At 46.7% G+C, this 15,269-nt stretch overlaps 1 protein-coding gene and 1 long non-coding RNA gene across 3 annotated transcripts in view; one reads left to right on the top strand and one right to left on the bottom strand.

The window, feature by feature from the left end:
• LOC126635481 (uncharacterized) overlaps nucleotides 1-9,920 on the top strand; it is a 157,164-nt gene extending 147,244 nt beyond the window's left edge. Inside the window, exon 4 of the long non-coding RNA XR_007627723.1 lies at nucleotides 9,691-9,920. This is a non-coding gene — a long non-coding RNA (uncharacterized LOC126635481). The remainder of the gene's footprint in view (nucleotides 1-9,690) is intronic.
• TADA1 (transcriptional adaptor 1) lies at nucleotides 611-15,260 on the bottom strand. 2 transcript variants are annotated; one of them, XM_050306786.1, is made up of 8 exons: nucleotides 15,127-15,260; nucleotides 14,780-14,871; nucleotides 13,618-13,683; nucleotides 6,755-6,852; nucleotides 4,121-4,330; nucleotides 2,973-3,124; nucleotides 1,876-2,038; nucleotides 611-1,050 (listed from the first exon to the last, which is right to left on the bottom strand). In XM_050306786.1, the coding sequence occupies exons 1-8, from the start codon at nucleotides 15,198-15,200 to the stop codon at nucleotides 898-900; spliced, it is 1,008 nt and encodes a 335-aa protein (XP_050162743.1). In that variant the 5' UTR covers nucleotides 15,201-15,260; the 3' UTR covers nucleotides 611-897. The 2 variants fall into 2 exon arrangements, with proteins under 2 accessions (XP_050162743.1, XP_050162744.1); XM_050306787.1 differs by lacking the exons at nucleotides 14,780-14,871; nucleotides 15,127-15,260 and adding an exon at nucleotides 14,434-14,773.
• Between the last annotated feature and the right edge of the window lie 9 nt (nucleotides 15,261-15,269).

Genomic DNA, 15,269 nt, shown 5'->3' with positions numbered 1-15,269 from the left:
ATAAAAGGCTGCATATTTTTACAAAGAAGTAATATGAGAGATTTGTTCAGGCTGTAAATCCAAGGAGTCTCCAACACCAAGACAGTGAATTGGTATATGTATTTGGGAGCTGCTGTCCCACCTCAGGGACAGTCCGGCTGCCTGCTGGGATGGCTCCATCATTACCTGTACTGACAGGCACAGAAGGTGCCTCTCATCACAGGTCCAACAACTGCTAAACATCTGATCACTACTACAAGGCATGGGTGAGTCAAGGACTAGGCTGGTAGGAAAATATTACTCACAAGCCTGATTTTACTGTGTGTTTTGCTAACTGGTGAGAGATTCCTGTGACAGTCCAAAAGACAGGCTGGAAAGGACCTTTCCAATTTTGCCTTGTTTTCTCAGTTTCTAACCAGAAGTCCCTCTGGTAGAAAAGGAACACTGTCAGCTTACAGAGTTGTTTGTCTTCAAAAGAGCCCACCCTGCTACCAGTTAAAGGAATAGGAACTCAACAGGTGCAACAGAAGCTGGACAAGGCCCCTGGAGTGTGAGCTCAGGAGAGAAGCTACCTGAGAGGGGAGGGCAAGGAGACAGATTTCCCACTCTCACAAAAGGAACAAAAGCACACTTCATTTAAAACCAACTTTTTCCACTCACATTTATTTTTACTAAAAACAGTCTTCGCAAACAAATGTCTTGCTGCTCCTTTCCAATTCAGTGGGATTGCTGCAAGTACTGCATGGCACGTGACCCTGAGGAAGCAGAGAAAGTGTCCCACAACTCAGTCATATTTCCATAGGAAAAGCAGACTCATAACTTATGTCATCCTTGAAATGCTGACATGGGTTTTTAAGAAGCACCCGAATGACAAGTCCCAGGGCTGCAGCCCTTGAGGGCTGACACAGCTGCCCAGCTCTAGCAGAGGAGAAGGCCCTCCTTTGCTGCCAGGCGCTGCCGATGGATCTTATCCTGCTGTAGCTCCTCATGGTTTGGATGCCAGAGTTTCATGACAATTCTCTCGATGTTTAGAGCATAGACAGTGTGTGCAGGAATAACTTCTTTGTGCACCTGGAAATAGATGTCAGAAAACAAGTTTCATGCTTTCATCCACATTTCCTTATGTTGCCCAGGGAATAACCCCCCTCTACCACAGGATGCTGCGAGTGCCAGCCCTGCCACACCAGCCACCACAGCACAACCACCTGTTACACCACTTTGGAAGGGAGTAGCATGCTAAGGAAATCATTGTTTTGCTCTTGGGATGACAAGCAGTAATTTGTCATCAAGCCCTTAGAAACAACAATTCCATCTGACTAAACACGAGATGAATGTTTGATTACAGCTCTGTGGTCTGTCTTCACAGCTGTGAGACAAAATGCCAAGGCTTGTTCACAACAGCAGAGATCATCAAGGGGGAATTTCTCACAGCAAATTTTAGACATCCAAAGCAGTCTCAATGTCCCCAGTGCTGCCAGAGCAGGAGGGAACCACGGGTATAATCTCCACTGAAGATTCACCTAGCCTACCTCAGATATAATGAGAGCGACCATAGCTAACCCACTGCAGGAACCTGCATGCCAAGACCAAATATTCCTCTAAGTACCCAGGTAGGACACGAAGAGTAAGAAGGGAAATGCCAGGCAAGTTATTTTGCTGCAGCACTGTCAGAATCTGTCTAGATCAGTTCTGATATAATCACTGCAGTCTTGGTGTGGAGGAAGAGTTCACCCTTCCTGCATAGCTGTGAGACAAGGATGTCTTCCTCAGCCCTCTGACCAGGGGGAGCAGAACAGGCATTAAACCATGAGCTGTGTTACCCAACACCTAACAGCGGGAACAAATCAAAGGCAAAGAACTGTAAATCTGAGAGGGAAAGGGGAGAAATCAACTCACCTGTAAGGCCTCGAAAAGGTCGTACATGTTGACTGGCGGGAGGGAGGCTGGCAGGGTGTCCCCAGAGCAGGCCAGGAGCAGGGCTGCCTGCTGCTCAGCATCGTCAGGAGGGGGCTGGGGGGCCAGGCTCTGACCAGCCGAGGGTGTCGCGCTGCTGGGAGGGCTGAGGGCAGAGCAGGTGGGAAAACATTCCAGTCACCAAAACAGCACCCGCTTTGGGAGCCACACAGCGGGGGCCTGGCCCCAGGGCTTGCTTTTCTGTATCAGTTGACTTAAACCATGTGTACATAAAATTCTTTCAGCTCTAATAGAAATTCCAGTTTATCAGAAACAGCGCAGACTGATCCTCAGCATGCCTCAGCCCTGTTTAACTGATCTCAATTGTGCAACTTTTGTTATTTACAGCCAGTAGTTTTTACCCAGCATACAAATTAAGGCATGCACAACATTAAATTGAAGCACTGGCTGTTAGGCAGAGTTGTTTGCAGTGTTATAATCAAACTTGAAAACACTCATGACCTCCTGTCAACTGCTGGAAGCTGCCACAGACAAACACAACTGCCTTCTCATACACACACATGCTGTCAGATGCACAGCACAAGCTGTTCGACATTGAGACTCCAAACACAATGACCCTGAAAGCTCTGCTAACTGGAAAGTCACGCCAAAGAACCATAAATACATTTGGATGCAGGAATGACAGGACGGCAGTGTCCTGCAGGTTCTCACTGACACTTCAATCCCATGGCACAACAGCTGTGCCCCCGCCAAAGGCAGGGCTCTTCTGCCCAGGGGCAGTCTCCTGAGAGCAGCAGAAACTGCTGCTGAAAACTCTGTTACTAAAGCTTCCAAAAAGCCATAATAAATAAACTGATGGACAAGGAGAGGTAAGGAAGAGAGACCTAACACCATCTTAAAGTCTACTGCTGAGAAATCCCCCTATTCTCCCTCCCTGTGTAGCTGTACAGTCCTCTATGCCAATACCTTTCTAGTGTGTGAAAGGTAAACACCATCAACACATCCTACTAAGTAAAAGGAGAAACTGAACCACAGAGTAACTTCAGGACTGGCAAAATTCATTTAAATTAGCTCCTTACCACTCAATTAAATTGTTATAAGCAACAACACTGTTCTTCAGATACGGCTGAGGGTTGACATTGCTTCCAAAGGCGTACTTGAAATGGCCATCCCTCAGACGATAGGCTTTCCGCCTGGAGATCACGGATGTCAGAATGTCCTTGAGATGGTTCTGCAACAGAAGACAATCTTATTGCATGTGCTGATTGATTCACTCGTGGCTAGAAGTGCCTCACCAACTGGCAAGACGGAAACAGTGCTGCTATGACCACAGGGACCTAAAGATGGAAGGGAACCAGTATGTGAACAGGTTACAGTATGTTTGTGGGAGTACTGTAAGCATCAGCCTGTGAACTGTACTTTAATACGTGATGTGCTGCTTCAAATGTCAAAGGGGTTTCTTAAATGCCAGGTAATTCCCAACCTCTGATTCCTCTGATAAAAGGTTAAGATTTCATAATTTGACACTAGATGTTACACTTGAACTGAAACACAGGCCCTGAAACAACAGTGAAAAGCCACTCACACTCAGGCTTGTTCAGTTGCCTGAAAAGTGCTGGAGAAGCAACCGTCTGAAGAAACAAGCAGACAACTTCTTAATTTGGCCTCACTCCCAGAGAGGGAATTCGGGTCGGCCTCCACATCCCATGTGCAGAAAACCATTCACACACCAATGCTCCAAGTAGTGGCTGTATCATTCCTGGGACAGGCCAAGTGATGCAGCACTGATGGCCAAGACCAGCAGGCGCTTCACCTGCAGGTATCACCTGATCCTGTCGCTTCACGGCCAGGCCAGATACTTGCGCCTGCAATGGATTACTTTTTATAGAACTGTTCAAACTGGCACTCCCATTCTGTCCCTTCTTTTAAGTGACAGGAACAGTATTTTCCAAAACAGCTACTTAAGCACGCCCGGAGTTCTTCACATGTGCAAGCACTTCAAAATGAACACTTGCAGGCAGAAGTCCAAGACTTCTAGGACACCACAAATCTGGAAGCGTTTTGATCCTCACCTAACTCTGAGGCAAACAGGCAATTAAAGAACAATCAGAGAAGGAGGTTTTCTCCCCACATTGAGGCACACCCTCCCCCTGCCACCAAACTGGAAAGACAGCCTTGGGCTGCAGGTATCAGACCACAACTGCTGCCCTGCCCAGCCCGGCCTCACCTCCACAGCATAAACAACCGCGGTCACCGCCTCCTCCGTGACATTGTCCAGCCCGTGCTCGTAGGCAGTTACAATCATCCTTCCTTCTAACTGCCCACGTGTGGGAAGCATCATGGTGTGGGAACACAGCTTCAAATCGTCATCCTCCTGAGGATCCTTTGCCACAAACTGCTGGGCTCCCGACAGCGGATTCTGGGGCTGGAACCGGTGCTGTCATGGACGCAATGTTAAAGCATAAGATAATATTCATACACACCCTTTGGTTCATCAAGGGGACATCCCTTCTCCAGTCAGAAAGCACACAGCTATAAAAATGTACTGCAGAGTGATACTACTTCCCAGAATGCTCTCCCAACCCCCACTGATTTGTGACTGAAGAAGTTTCTAAGTCAGTGTTGGTGTCCTTTAATTAAACAGACTGTGAACTTGTCCAGCAGCACCCCAAACCACCTAAACTTTGGGTATCCTCAACATACTGCAGCAAGAAATTCCACAGTGTAAAAACACAACACATGAACAGGCACCTGCCCTGGTCTGCTCTGCACCTCCCACCTGACAGATTCATTTGACTCTCCTGGAAGTCACAAAGATGTGGTCAGCCACTGTCCTTGCCTCTTTTCATGCTATCCAGGCCGGTGACTGGACTTTCACATCTCTCAGACACCTTCTATGCTGAAGTGTTTTCACCTATTTAGTAATTTCTTGCACAAAAGGGTATCTTTTTACACAATAATAATACAGTTTCCATCAAGATTAAAAACCACGACCCTAGATTTGTGTGATTGACTCTTACATCCTCTAAAGCTTTAAACTTAGCCCAATTCCAGTTCTGAAATTCATAATCTAGTTTCCCTGTGCACTTTCACTAAGCAGAGCTGTGTTACTAAGCAGCCACTGATTCTGAGATGGATTATGACTATTTTTCAGAACTGATTCTGTTATTTAGGGAAAAAACCCACCACAGAACAGGAATTCATATCACAAGGTGGCAACCCCCATTTCCCAGGCCACATGCATTCCAGAATAAATCCCTTGCTGCATTGTGTCTCAAGCTCTGAATGCCTGTGGTGGCTCCTTAGTCAAAAGCAGATGGGAATAATTGGTCCTTGAGCCCAGATATGAACTTGGCCTTAACCCACAAGGGAAAAAGTATCACGTACTCTCCACAGCTCCTGTCACTCTGCTTTCCAAGCCACAAATCCAGTGGCTCTGAAATGGAGACTGCAACAAGGACAAACACATACTTTAAATATGAGCAATGAATATACAGCAAAACAGATCTCTCACCTCTTGGGAGAAAGGGGGGCTGCTTTAGTCAAAGGACAGTGTGGCATTTAACTCAAAGTGAAAAACCAATCCACCCACTACTGATGTGAAAGCAGGTTTCCCTCCCCATAATTCTGAAGATTTATGCTTTCATTACAGGAAAGCCACATGCCCAAAAGGACCTTCAAATTGTAAGCAGCTCTCAAGAGGAATGTGGTCTGGGAGAGCAGAAGGCAACTGGAATGAACCTGTGGTCATTCACAACTATTATTCTGACCAGTAAGGGAAACATTAGGAAATATCAAGGCACTTCCAAGTTCACACCACTTAGGAATTCCACTAGTAACAGACAAGCCTGTTCATCATAACATACACTTAATACAGTACTTAGCGCCAAGCATTCCTGAACATGTGTATAAACACACACTAGAAATCTGCTGTATCATTGGGGTATTGAGTAAATACGTTCCACTACATCACAACTTGCTTCTTAAACTCTCATCTCCTCGCTACTGTAAAGTTACAGTGAAGTTTTTAAGACAGAACAGTAACAGCCTGCCATTAGAATTCAGGTCACAGCTGTGAGCACTGCAAAGTATTTCCACGATTTCTGAAAACAGTGAGCCTTCAGCTGGACTCACATGTCTCTGAAGCACACATACACAGTGCCCAATTATAGTCCCTAGAAAGGCAGTATCCACTTGGCTGAGCCCAACTCACTTCTCTCATAGGAACAGGAGGTTTCACATGCTCACTTTTCTCCCCTATTCCCACCTCCTTCTTTCTTTACAATGGCACTGCCATACATCCAACTGCAATCCTGCTGAATAAACCAGCAAGAAAAACCTGGGGGCTGGAGTCTTTTCTGCTTGTTCATGTTTTCTGCTTGCCAGAGAGCTGAACCAGATCAGATGTGCTCAGTTATCCAATAAATCTGGCTCAGTAAGAGACAGACAATCTTCCTTTCAACACACTTTTCATTCAGTTTGAACCACCTTATCAAACCCTGCCTGTTGAAGACAATGCCCCATCCCAAATCTGTCACACGAGGCCCCCTCCACTCTGGTCTGGCAGCATAAAAACAGCAGAACAGACGTGTTAGTACTGGGTGGACACACAAAGCCTTCACTGCAAAGTGAACTGCATCTTGTGCATTTCTGTGCCACCCACCACGAGACAGCAACCTTTGCAAGGCATTTTCCACCCTGAAACAACTTGACCTACAAACATTCCACCCAACAACTACCTTACTTCCAACATTTCCGATAACAGAGCTAATCACAGAATTCTGCCTGACTGCCTGAATAAATAGGAAGTCACTTGCTTTAAGAATTCAGCAGATGTGTAAAGAGAACCACAGGCACTTACATCAAACTTCTGGCGAACCGAAGAAATCTTTTTCTTTCCTTTGGGTTTTCCAGGTTTAGTTGCAGAACCACCTGGCCATGGCAGAGATCCAGCACCTTCTATAAATTGAAAAGAAAAAAAAAATCCACTCTATTGATGTTGCTGATTTAGGACCAGGACAAAACTGTCCACACAGAAAAAACCTTAAGATTTGAGCTAAGCCTCAAATCAAAATCAACAGCCAGAAGGAAGGTCTTCTGGGGGGAGAACACTTCTAGCAGCCCTCCTCTTCGGTTGTCAGCTCTCTGCTAGCTTTGACTCACTCATGACCCATCACTTAAGTAGAAATTTCTGTCCAAACACCACACAGAACCCATGTCAGAAGGAGAGGGATAAACAGAGCCTCCAAGGAAAGCCAAAAGGAAGAAATAAGCCATTTATTCAATCAGGAAGATAATAAAGAGCTTTCCGGGAGGAGGATTCTCTTCCCACCAGCTCCTGGATCATGTCAGCTGTTAACCATCTGGATTGAGCAGTCCAGCTCCACAGTTCTCCATCTACTTCAGCAAGCTTTGCCATGGACCCTTATTCATCATCACAGCTGATTGTTCTGTTACACTGAACACAGTTACAGGAAGAACTGCACAGGCCAGTGAGCCCAGCAGCAGGATGACACCAAAGTGACCAGTGAGCTTGTGACTGAACAAAACTGGCAAAGAGCTGAAAAAGATTATTGTTTAGTACCAGTAAATAAATAAACAAATAAATTTGGTCACATCACCTTGAAGGGACTACTCCAAAGCCCACCATATGCTGTCTGACAGCTACACCTACAGCAGGTCAAACCACATCCTGATAATCACACAGCTACTGGCAAGGACAGCTGAGCAAACTGCCTGCTGACAGCATCTGTGAGCAATTAATTCCTTCAGGAACACCGGGGTTTAAAGAGAACGCATCACTGGATGTGCGTGCACTTGCTGACAGCGAACAAGTGCAACTCAGAGACTGGAGAGCCCTCTCGTGGCTACAGAGGAAGCGTCTGCTTTGTCTCTCCAGCATCCTCCTCCCTTGGTTTTGCACCGCGAGGGAGCACTCCTTTCCTCTGGAGCAGAGCACGCCCTGTGCAGAGTCCCTGTTTGCCTCCAGGTAGCTTGGACAACTCTGCTCCTCAGTGTTTCAGTCACCTCCGAAGTGGATGCCAGAACTCTGCTGCCAGGCTGTGCTGACAGTCCTGGTTCTCTCCTGCTACCACAGCTCACACCAGCTTCACACCAGCCTGTGTGATTACCCCCAGCTCTCCCAACTATGCTTAATTTGATGTAATCAGGAATTCATAAATACAGTTATACTACAGTGCTGCTTATAGTAAGCAATGAGGCTGGCGAGAAGTCCTTGGCTATGGGGAGCTTCCCACACTCGCGGCTGGAGAACAAGCACAGCGTTCTCTACTATGGAAAAAAAAATTAACACATGACTTTAGGGATCTGACTAAACTAGAGCACTCAGGTAAAGTTTTTGAATGGTCAGCTGCTAAGAAGGGATTAGAAACAACCTACACACACACAGATGGCACATTCTCCCTATACAAAAAAAAGTTTACCAAGAAGTTTAGCTACATCCTATTAGATGGGTGAAAATTACTAGCCTACAAACACTGTTGTCAAAATCCACTGGTCAATCATAAGAAATTAAAAGATAATAAATAAAAACTCTCCAAAAATCATAAAGCTGGTGTCACTACTCATCACTACATCACAGGTGAGGCCCTAATGAGGGACAAGTGAAAGCACCATGGATAATCATCTCAAAGACCTCACTTGCCTGTTATCAAGATCTTGGGGCTTAAATCTTATGATTTATCAAAATAATGCTAGTTCTCTCAGAAGATGCTTTGTTCTTGGCAGCTGCGTCCTTTCTTTCTCCTCTTCTCCTCCATAGCAGCTCAGACCCCTTCTAGCCAGGGGAGATTAGATGTGTTAAGGACAGACACTAAAATTACCTGTCCCATTCCAGAGGTTTCTATAAAAGCACACCTCTAGCTCACAATGTCACCCCACCCCACCCACAGCTCCTTCACGGCATCACTTGTGACAGTATCCTCTGCTGTGTGACCAGGGAAAGTGCAACAGATGGAGATGGAAATAGAAAACACCATTTTATCTGATTAATAGTTTACAGTCATGTCTGAACTTTTAAAATACTTAAAAAAAAATACAGTAGCTTTTATACTAAATGGCAACTAAAAGTTAGGCTTTCACAGTAGATCTGAAAGACGCAATTAGTTGATACTCAACCTGCACATTTAACAAGAATTTAGCCAGGCTAAGTTTAGAGCAATGAGAAGGTGAGATACAATCTGCTATTTCCCACTATAATGAGCCCAGAGCAGAATTTTTTTGGCTCCTTTTCCAGGTTTTCATATTAGCAAGCCTGACTTGCACTAGATGAAGAAAGCAAAATTTCCCTGTAGCATTCTAAGAAAACCAGTACTTGCCTTCCTGGCCACAAATGACACGCTGGATATCAGCAGCTTTTATTTAGCCTTGCAAGCAAAGAAATCAGACCTTACCAAGCCACAGCAATGGCTGCTGCTCTGCCTTCACAGATCAGCAACAGATAAGAACATGTTTCTAAGAGCTGCCTCATCTGCACAGCACCATCACAATGGCAACAGCCAGTCCAGAGCGCGTCAGATTTTCCCAATGTGCTTCACCAGCACGAGAAAAGGACAAAGGTACACGGAAAGTCACTACAAAGAAAAGCAGCCGGGCCTAGGAAATGTGCATTTCCCACCCTTGTGCATTTGATCTTCAGCTGTGTGTGGGCATTTGATCTTCAGCTGTGTTGTTTATCTGTTTTAATCTTGCAAGGATAAGGGTTTGGTTAGATATTCTGCTGACCCTCCTCTGCCAACAACTCACACTCCCATTTTCTTCCTTTTTCTCCCTTCCTAGCTTTCTGGAGAGAAGTAGAAAACCAAGGAATCTGATTCCACCTCACAGCTGGAAGCCCTTCAAGCAAAGTCTGTGAGCAGGCCTGATACAATAAAATGGTCCTATTATTCCAGCACAAGTCTAAGTCACTGAACCATCTCTTTTTAGTTGGCTCCAGATCAATGGTAAATAAATTAAATCCTTCCATCATTAACTCAAGCGCTTGCAATTGTCTCAATTTTATTGTTAACATTTAGCTATGAAAAGAAGTATCAGTTCAAAGCAAGATATGCATTAACTCAGGAAACCTTGTTAACCTGAGTGCTTGCAACTGTCCAACAAACAAGACAAGTTTAGTGAGCAAGTCCATGCAATGTCAAGAAAGGATTTAAACTGGAATTCCTCTTGGTTGAAATTTTTGGGGGGAGAAAAGTCCCAATGTGCTGATTCAGGCTGAGATAAAGTTAATTTTTTCCATAGCAGCTTGTACGGGGTTGTGTTTTGGATCTGTGCTGAGAACAGCATTGATAACACAGGGATGTTTTTGTTACTCCTGTGCAGGACTTGCACAGAGCCAAGGTCTCTTGTGCCTCTCACACCACCCCACCAGGGAGGGGGCTGGGGGTGCACAAAAAGTTGGGAAGGGACACAGCCAGGAGAGCTGATCCCAACCGATCCAAGGGATATTCCACTCCACATGGCACCATGCTCAGCATATAAAGCTGGGGTAAGTGGAAGGAAGTGGGGGGACATTCAGAGTGATGGCATTTGTGTTCCCAAGTCACTGTTACGTGTGATGGAGCCCAGATGTCCTGGGGATGGGTGAACATCTGCCTGCCCATGGGCAGGGGTGAATGAATTACATGGTTTGCTTTGCTGGCATGCATGGTTTTTCTGTTACCTAATAAACTCTCTTTATCTCAACACACAAGTTTTCTCACTTTTACCCTCCCCATTTTCTCCCCATCCCACTAGTGGGAGTGAGAGGCTCTGTGGGGCTGAGATGCTGGGGTTACACCACAACACCCAGATATAAAAGGATAGAAAAGCACTTCTAAAAATACTGGTAAGAGAAGAATACCAAAAAACCCCAATGTTCTTATACTGGGGAGTGTGCCACCCCACTCAGGCTGGTATAGCCAACTAACATCACCATTAAGGCACTCTAGTTTTGGATAGCATGTTTCTGTGAAACTCCTCTCTTCAGGCACTTTTTCACAGCTTCCCACCTATTCTACAGCTTAGTGCCACTCCAGCATTTATGGGTGTCATCATAAACGTGGCTGCCAGAGGGAACACCACCACCCATTTTTCAAAAGGGCAGAGGAGTCAAATTTAGGGTAGCTCTGGATCCTGCTGTGTCCTCACTGGGAGCCCGGCAGGAACTTAAAGCAACTGGTCATCCTTCACACCAGAAGGGATAATGCACTTCCTCTCCACCACCAAGTCCTAAACATCCCGTGCCACACGAGCTGTGGAACTGGGATTTGAAGTTTGTGTGACCACCGGCCAAAGCAGGTGAGAGGGGAAAATGCAAAGTGTCCTCAGGAAGGGTCACATTCACCAAGTGCTCCCCTAAATCCCGGATGGAACCACTACTACAAGAGGCAGTAAAACTGGGATCAGGTGGGTTTGTTAGCATGGTTCAACAGACATTATAACCGCTCCTTAAAAATACCTTCCCCAAGGTTTCCTATTCCAAATGCCACAATATCAAGCATACTTTTAACACTGACCGCGTAATTATTTTTTTAATACAAAACGGCATTTTAAGGATGGTTCTTTCCCTTTGTCTCTCTCACACAAAGGTGGAAAGTACATGCATCAGCACCCCTTGTGATGGCGTGCCAAGTGCATCAAACACACTTCTTTCAAGCTACTTGTTTCCATGAATCATGACGTAAACACCTTCTACCCAAAAGACATCAGTGGAGATAAAAACCTGTTAGCTTTCCATTCTCATATGGACAAAAAAAAAAAAAAAAAAAAAAAAAGAGAGGGGAAAAAACAAACAAACCACAACACAAAAACAGCAGGTGTCAGACTGGCATCTAGGGGAAGAAGAAATCTAGACATTAACACCACTTGTACTGCACTTTCCTGGGCTTGCATGTAAAATCCACTGACAGCTGACAGGCAGGGAAAGTTTGCCTGTAATAGATCTACCAGTCAGTGGCCCAGAGAGAGGTATCTCAGTACAAATTAGGTCCCAAATAGCTGGAAAACGCTGCACTGATCCGAGGAGAGCAAAACGGAGGTTCTAGAAGGGATTGTTAGCTCCAGAGCACTAAACTGTGTCTTTAAGAACACTCACAAACTATTAAACTGACTTATCTCAAGCTGCCTTGTGCAATCTTGGACACAGAGCCAAACAAAGCCTGCCTGAAAGCCCTGGAGGTGACCAGCCCTCAGGAAGGATCCTGGCCAGCTGGCACACCACTACATGCTGTCACCAACCTGCTGAACCACTGCGAAGGGGGTTCTTCAAGGGCTCCTGAAAAGAGAAAGCTGCAATGGGACAAGAGGAAAAGATCTCACAAGGACTTGAAGTTCAAAAGGGTCTGGCAGGAAATAATAAACATATGGAAGGCACCTGTGGAGCAGCACCCTGCTTTGTGCTGGGGCTCCTACCTTGAACACATTCCTAAAGGGCCTTGAAAAAGGGGACAGCTGGGAGAGTTTGCTGACAAATCCTGACCAGAGAGCTGCAAAAGAGCTGCCATGACTAGTTCTCTGGATAAAGAGACAAAGGATATTTAATACAGTTAAGCACAGAGTATGCACACAGGAATAAAAAACCTCTACCTCAGTTAATGGGCTCTGACTTGACCACTGCCACTCAGAAACAAGACCTCTGAGTTTTGATCTCTACCCCAATACTCAGCAGCTCAGCACTGCCATCAGAGAACTCGAGCACTCTTTCCCTCCCCCCCCTCATTTAACTCAGCTACTTCAATCACTCGTGCTTTCTTTTTATAATCCAGCTGCAAGCATTCTAAGACAAAAGCAAGGAGCACCAAGATTTAGACACAAGCCTTCTGATTTATGTGAGTGGAGATCCCCAAAGGGAACAGGTCTGGGACTCACAAGGTGTTCGCAAAGTTCAATCAAGAACAAACAAAGCAAGTTTGGAGGTGGGGGAGATTAGCATTTAATTAGCACAGACGGTATAATTAAGGACCATAATTTTTTCCATTTTTCCTTCCTCTAGCTACAACAGGTATCGTAGCAACTGGTAATCTCTCTTCTCAAAAAACTCATCTTGAAGGTCTCAGGCCATGAGAGCTGTAACAATTTTCTCTGTTACTACACAGCAGTTTTGTATCTTGAATTGCAGTTCAATTGCCCTGCTATCACATCTCTGGGTTCGAGAGTTGTTTTGAACACCAAAAAAACCGCACCTTGCAGCCTTGAGGACAGCCATTCTAGACCCTTACAAAGTTAAAATGTTATTCTAGACGCTTACAGAGTTAGAACGTTAACTATCTGCAGAAGGTTAATTGGCCATAGCTCAGTCAAGGCTCAGTGTAAGCATTTTTGTATCAGATAAGTACTTTGGAATCAAGATCAGTCAGAAATATGCAGCTCTCCAAAACTATATCCCCAGCAACGAGAAGAACCAAGTTCAGAGAGAGGAAGCAGTAAGCAAAGCAGATCAAAGAGAATGCTGCACCTCCCTTTACTCTTCAGTTCACAGCAGACACCTAATCCAGAAATCAAACCAGCTTATCTCAGGCAGCCATCCAGCGTCAGCTCTAACCAAGCACACACAGCTTAGTCATGAAAGCATCTCTGCTGAAATCTGCTGGATCACTACTTTGCTACCCTTTTGCCTGTGTGGCAAAAACCCCAGGAATATTAAGGCTCAGAAAATCAGGGTACTCCGTCCCATCCCACCAAACACACACAGGGCACGCTGAGTGTTTAATGAGGCTTTTTGACACTTACCTGGTGCAGAAACCAGGATCTGGCATCGGGTAAGAATAGCCAGGAGGAAATCGTTGTGGGAGTGGACTGCATAGAGAGAGAGACAGCTCATTAGTAGCACATCAGTGCCCAGAGGCACCACCTCAAAGCCATCCTAAAGTACTTCCCTAAGCTTCTCCACAGTTGTGTTCTCCCCCCAGTGCTACAGTGGCACAACTTTCAAACACAAGAAGTGTTTTTGAGAGGTTTTTTTCTGCTGGACCCAGAGTCTGCTACTAGGACACCAACAAAAATGCTACTGATACTACACACAGCATGGCAACAACTGGGTGGCTTCTCAGTGTTCCACACGCTCAAACCCAGTGCTCCAGCACACTGCATGAAACATCTGGTGCGTTCAGCCAGTCAGAGGAGGAGCAGCTGTCCCTCCTGCAATGCAGACACCTGGCTGCAGGGCTGTTGGTTTTGCTGGCAAATCCACCGGGAAGAGCCACCCCCAGGAAGCTCAAGTCAAGTCAAGTAAGTTCTAGATAAAAGGCAGCTTCCTTGCAGAGGGTTGCTGAAGCAGAGTAGTTATGCACTAGAAAAAGTGAAGGCGAACTTAACAGGCAGGATCAGAGGTTACAGGATCCTCTTTGGAGGCTGAGCATCCCAAACTCATACCCTTCCCTGCAGAGATCATGAATGTGGAAGCCAGGACACCCCCACAATGACTTCAGCAATGCCCACCCAATGCTTGCAGACCTGTGCATAGGGGAGGATGAAGGAATCTCACCCTTTGGCACTCCCACCTGCCACTCCCAAAGGCCAGGGAGGACCTGCCAGCTGCAAACTCACCCAGGTGGATCTGGGATTCCCTGCCGCACTTCAGCCACACCACCAGTTCAGTCCAAACCGAAGGGAAAGTACAGAAAGGACTGGGACTCCACAGTGACATAAAAGAGTGTGGTTTTAGTGAGTGGAACACCTTTTTTTTACCTTTTCACCATATTTACACAAGGCCAAATTGCCTGTCAGTGCCAGGGCACTTCCCCATGCAGGTCAGGGCACCTCCAGCCTTTTAACGCCACTGCTACCTGAACCCTGGCCATTCCCCTCCCAGCACGGTCCCTGTTGGGGATCGTGCCGCAGGGAGGAGCTCCCCCGGGCCCGGCAGGGAAACAAACACCAGCGGGCTTCTCACCGTTATCCTGCGTGAGGAGCCTGCGCGCTTCCAGGTCAAACTCCTCCTTGCTGATCTTCTGCTTGAACCAGAGCTTCAGGTTGGCCCAGTACCTGGGGAAGAGCGGGGAATCACACCATCAACCGGCCCGGAAAAGATCACCGACTCCAACCTAGGAGCGAACAGCCCCCACACCGACCAGAGCACGGCCCCGAGTGCCATTCCTTCAGCACTTCCAGGGGAAAGCGCAGGCCCAGGGGGAATAACCGCTGTTCCCAGCCCCGGGAGCGCCGGCGTTCGGCAGGGGCCGCGCAGCGCACAGCTCCCACCCAGCGCGGCGGGGCCCGCACGGCCCGGGGGGCACTCACTGCTTCACGTTCTCGCCCAGCGCCTCGCTCAGGCTCTTCTTGGCCGCCTCCAGCTCGCTCACGTAGGTCGCCATGGCCGCCCCGGGCCGTCACGTGCCCGCCGCTCACGTGGCCCGCGGGAGGCGGAGGCCGCGCGCAGGCGC

This window comes from Myiozetetes cayanensis, unplaced genomic scaffold (genome assembly GCF_022539395.1).
Source record: "Myiozetetes cayanensis isolate MyiCay16 unplaced genomic scaffold, myiCay2020 scf12, whole genome shotgun sequence".
Lineage (NCBI taxonomy): Eukaryota > Metazoa > Chordata > Aves > Passeriformes > Tyrannidae > Myiozetetes > Myiozetetes cayanensis.
The sequence above is the reverse complement of the archived record's forward strand: the minus strand, read 5'-3'. Positions and strand labels throughout refer to the sequence as shown.

Bases quoted from the DNA above. Each gene is read 5' to 3' on its own strand.
- TADA1 (XM_050306786.1), bottom strand. From the start codon at position 15,200: ATGGCGACCTACGTGAGCGAGCTGGAGGCGGCCAAGAAGAGCCTGAGC. The intron at 4,331-6,754 runs GTAAGTGCCTGT...CGTCCATGACAG, and splicing joins CGGTTCGCCAGAAGTTTGAT to CACCGGTTCCAGCCCCAGAA. The intron at 3,125-4,120 runs GTGAGGCCGGGC...CTTCTGTTGCAG, and splicing joins CGGTTGTTTATGCTGTGGAG to AACCATCTCAAGGACATTCT.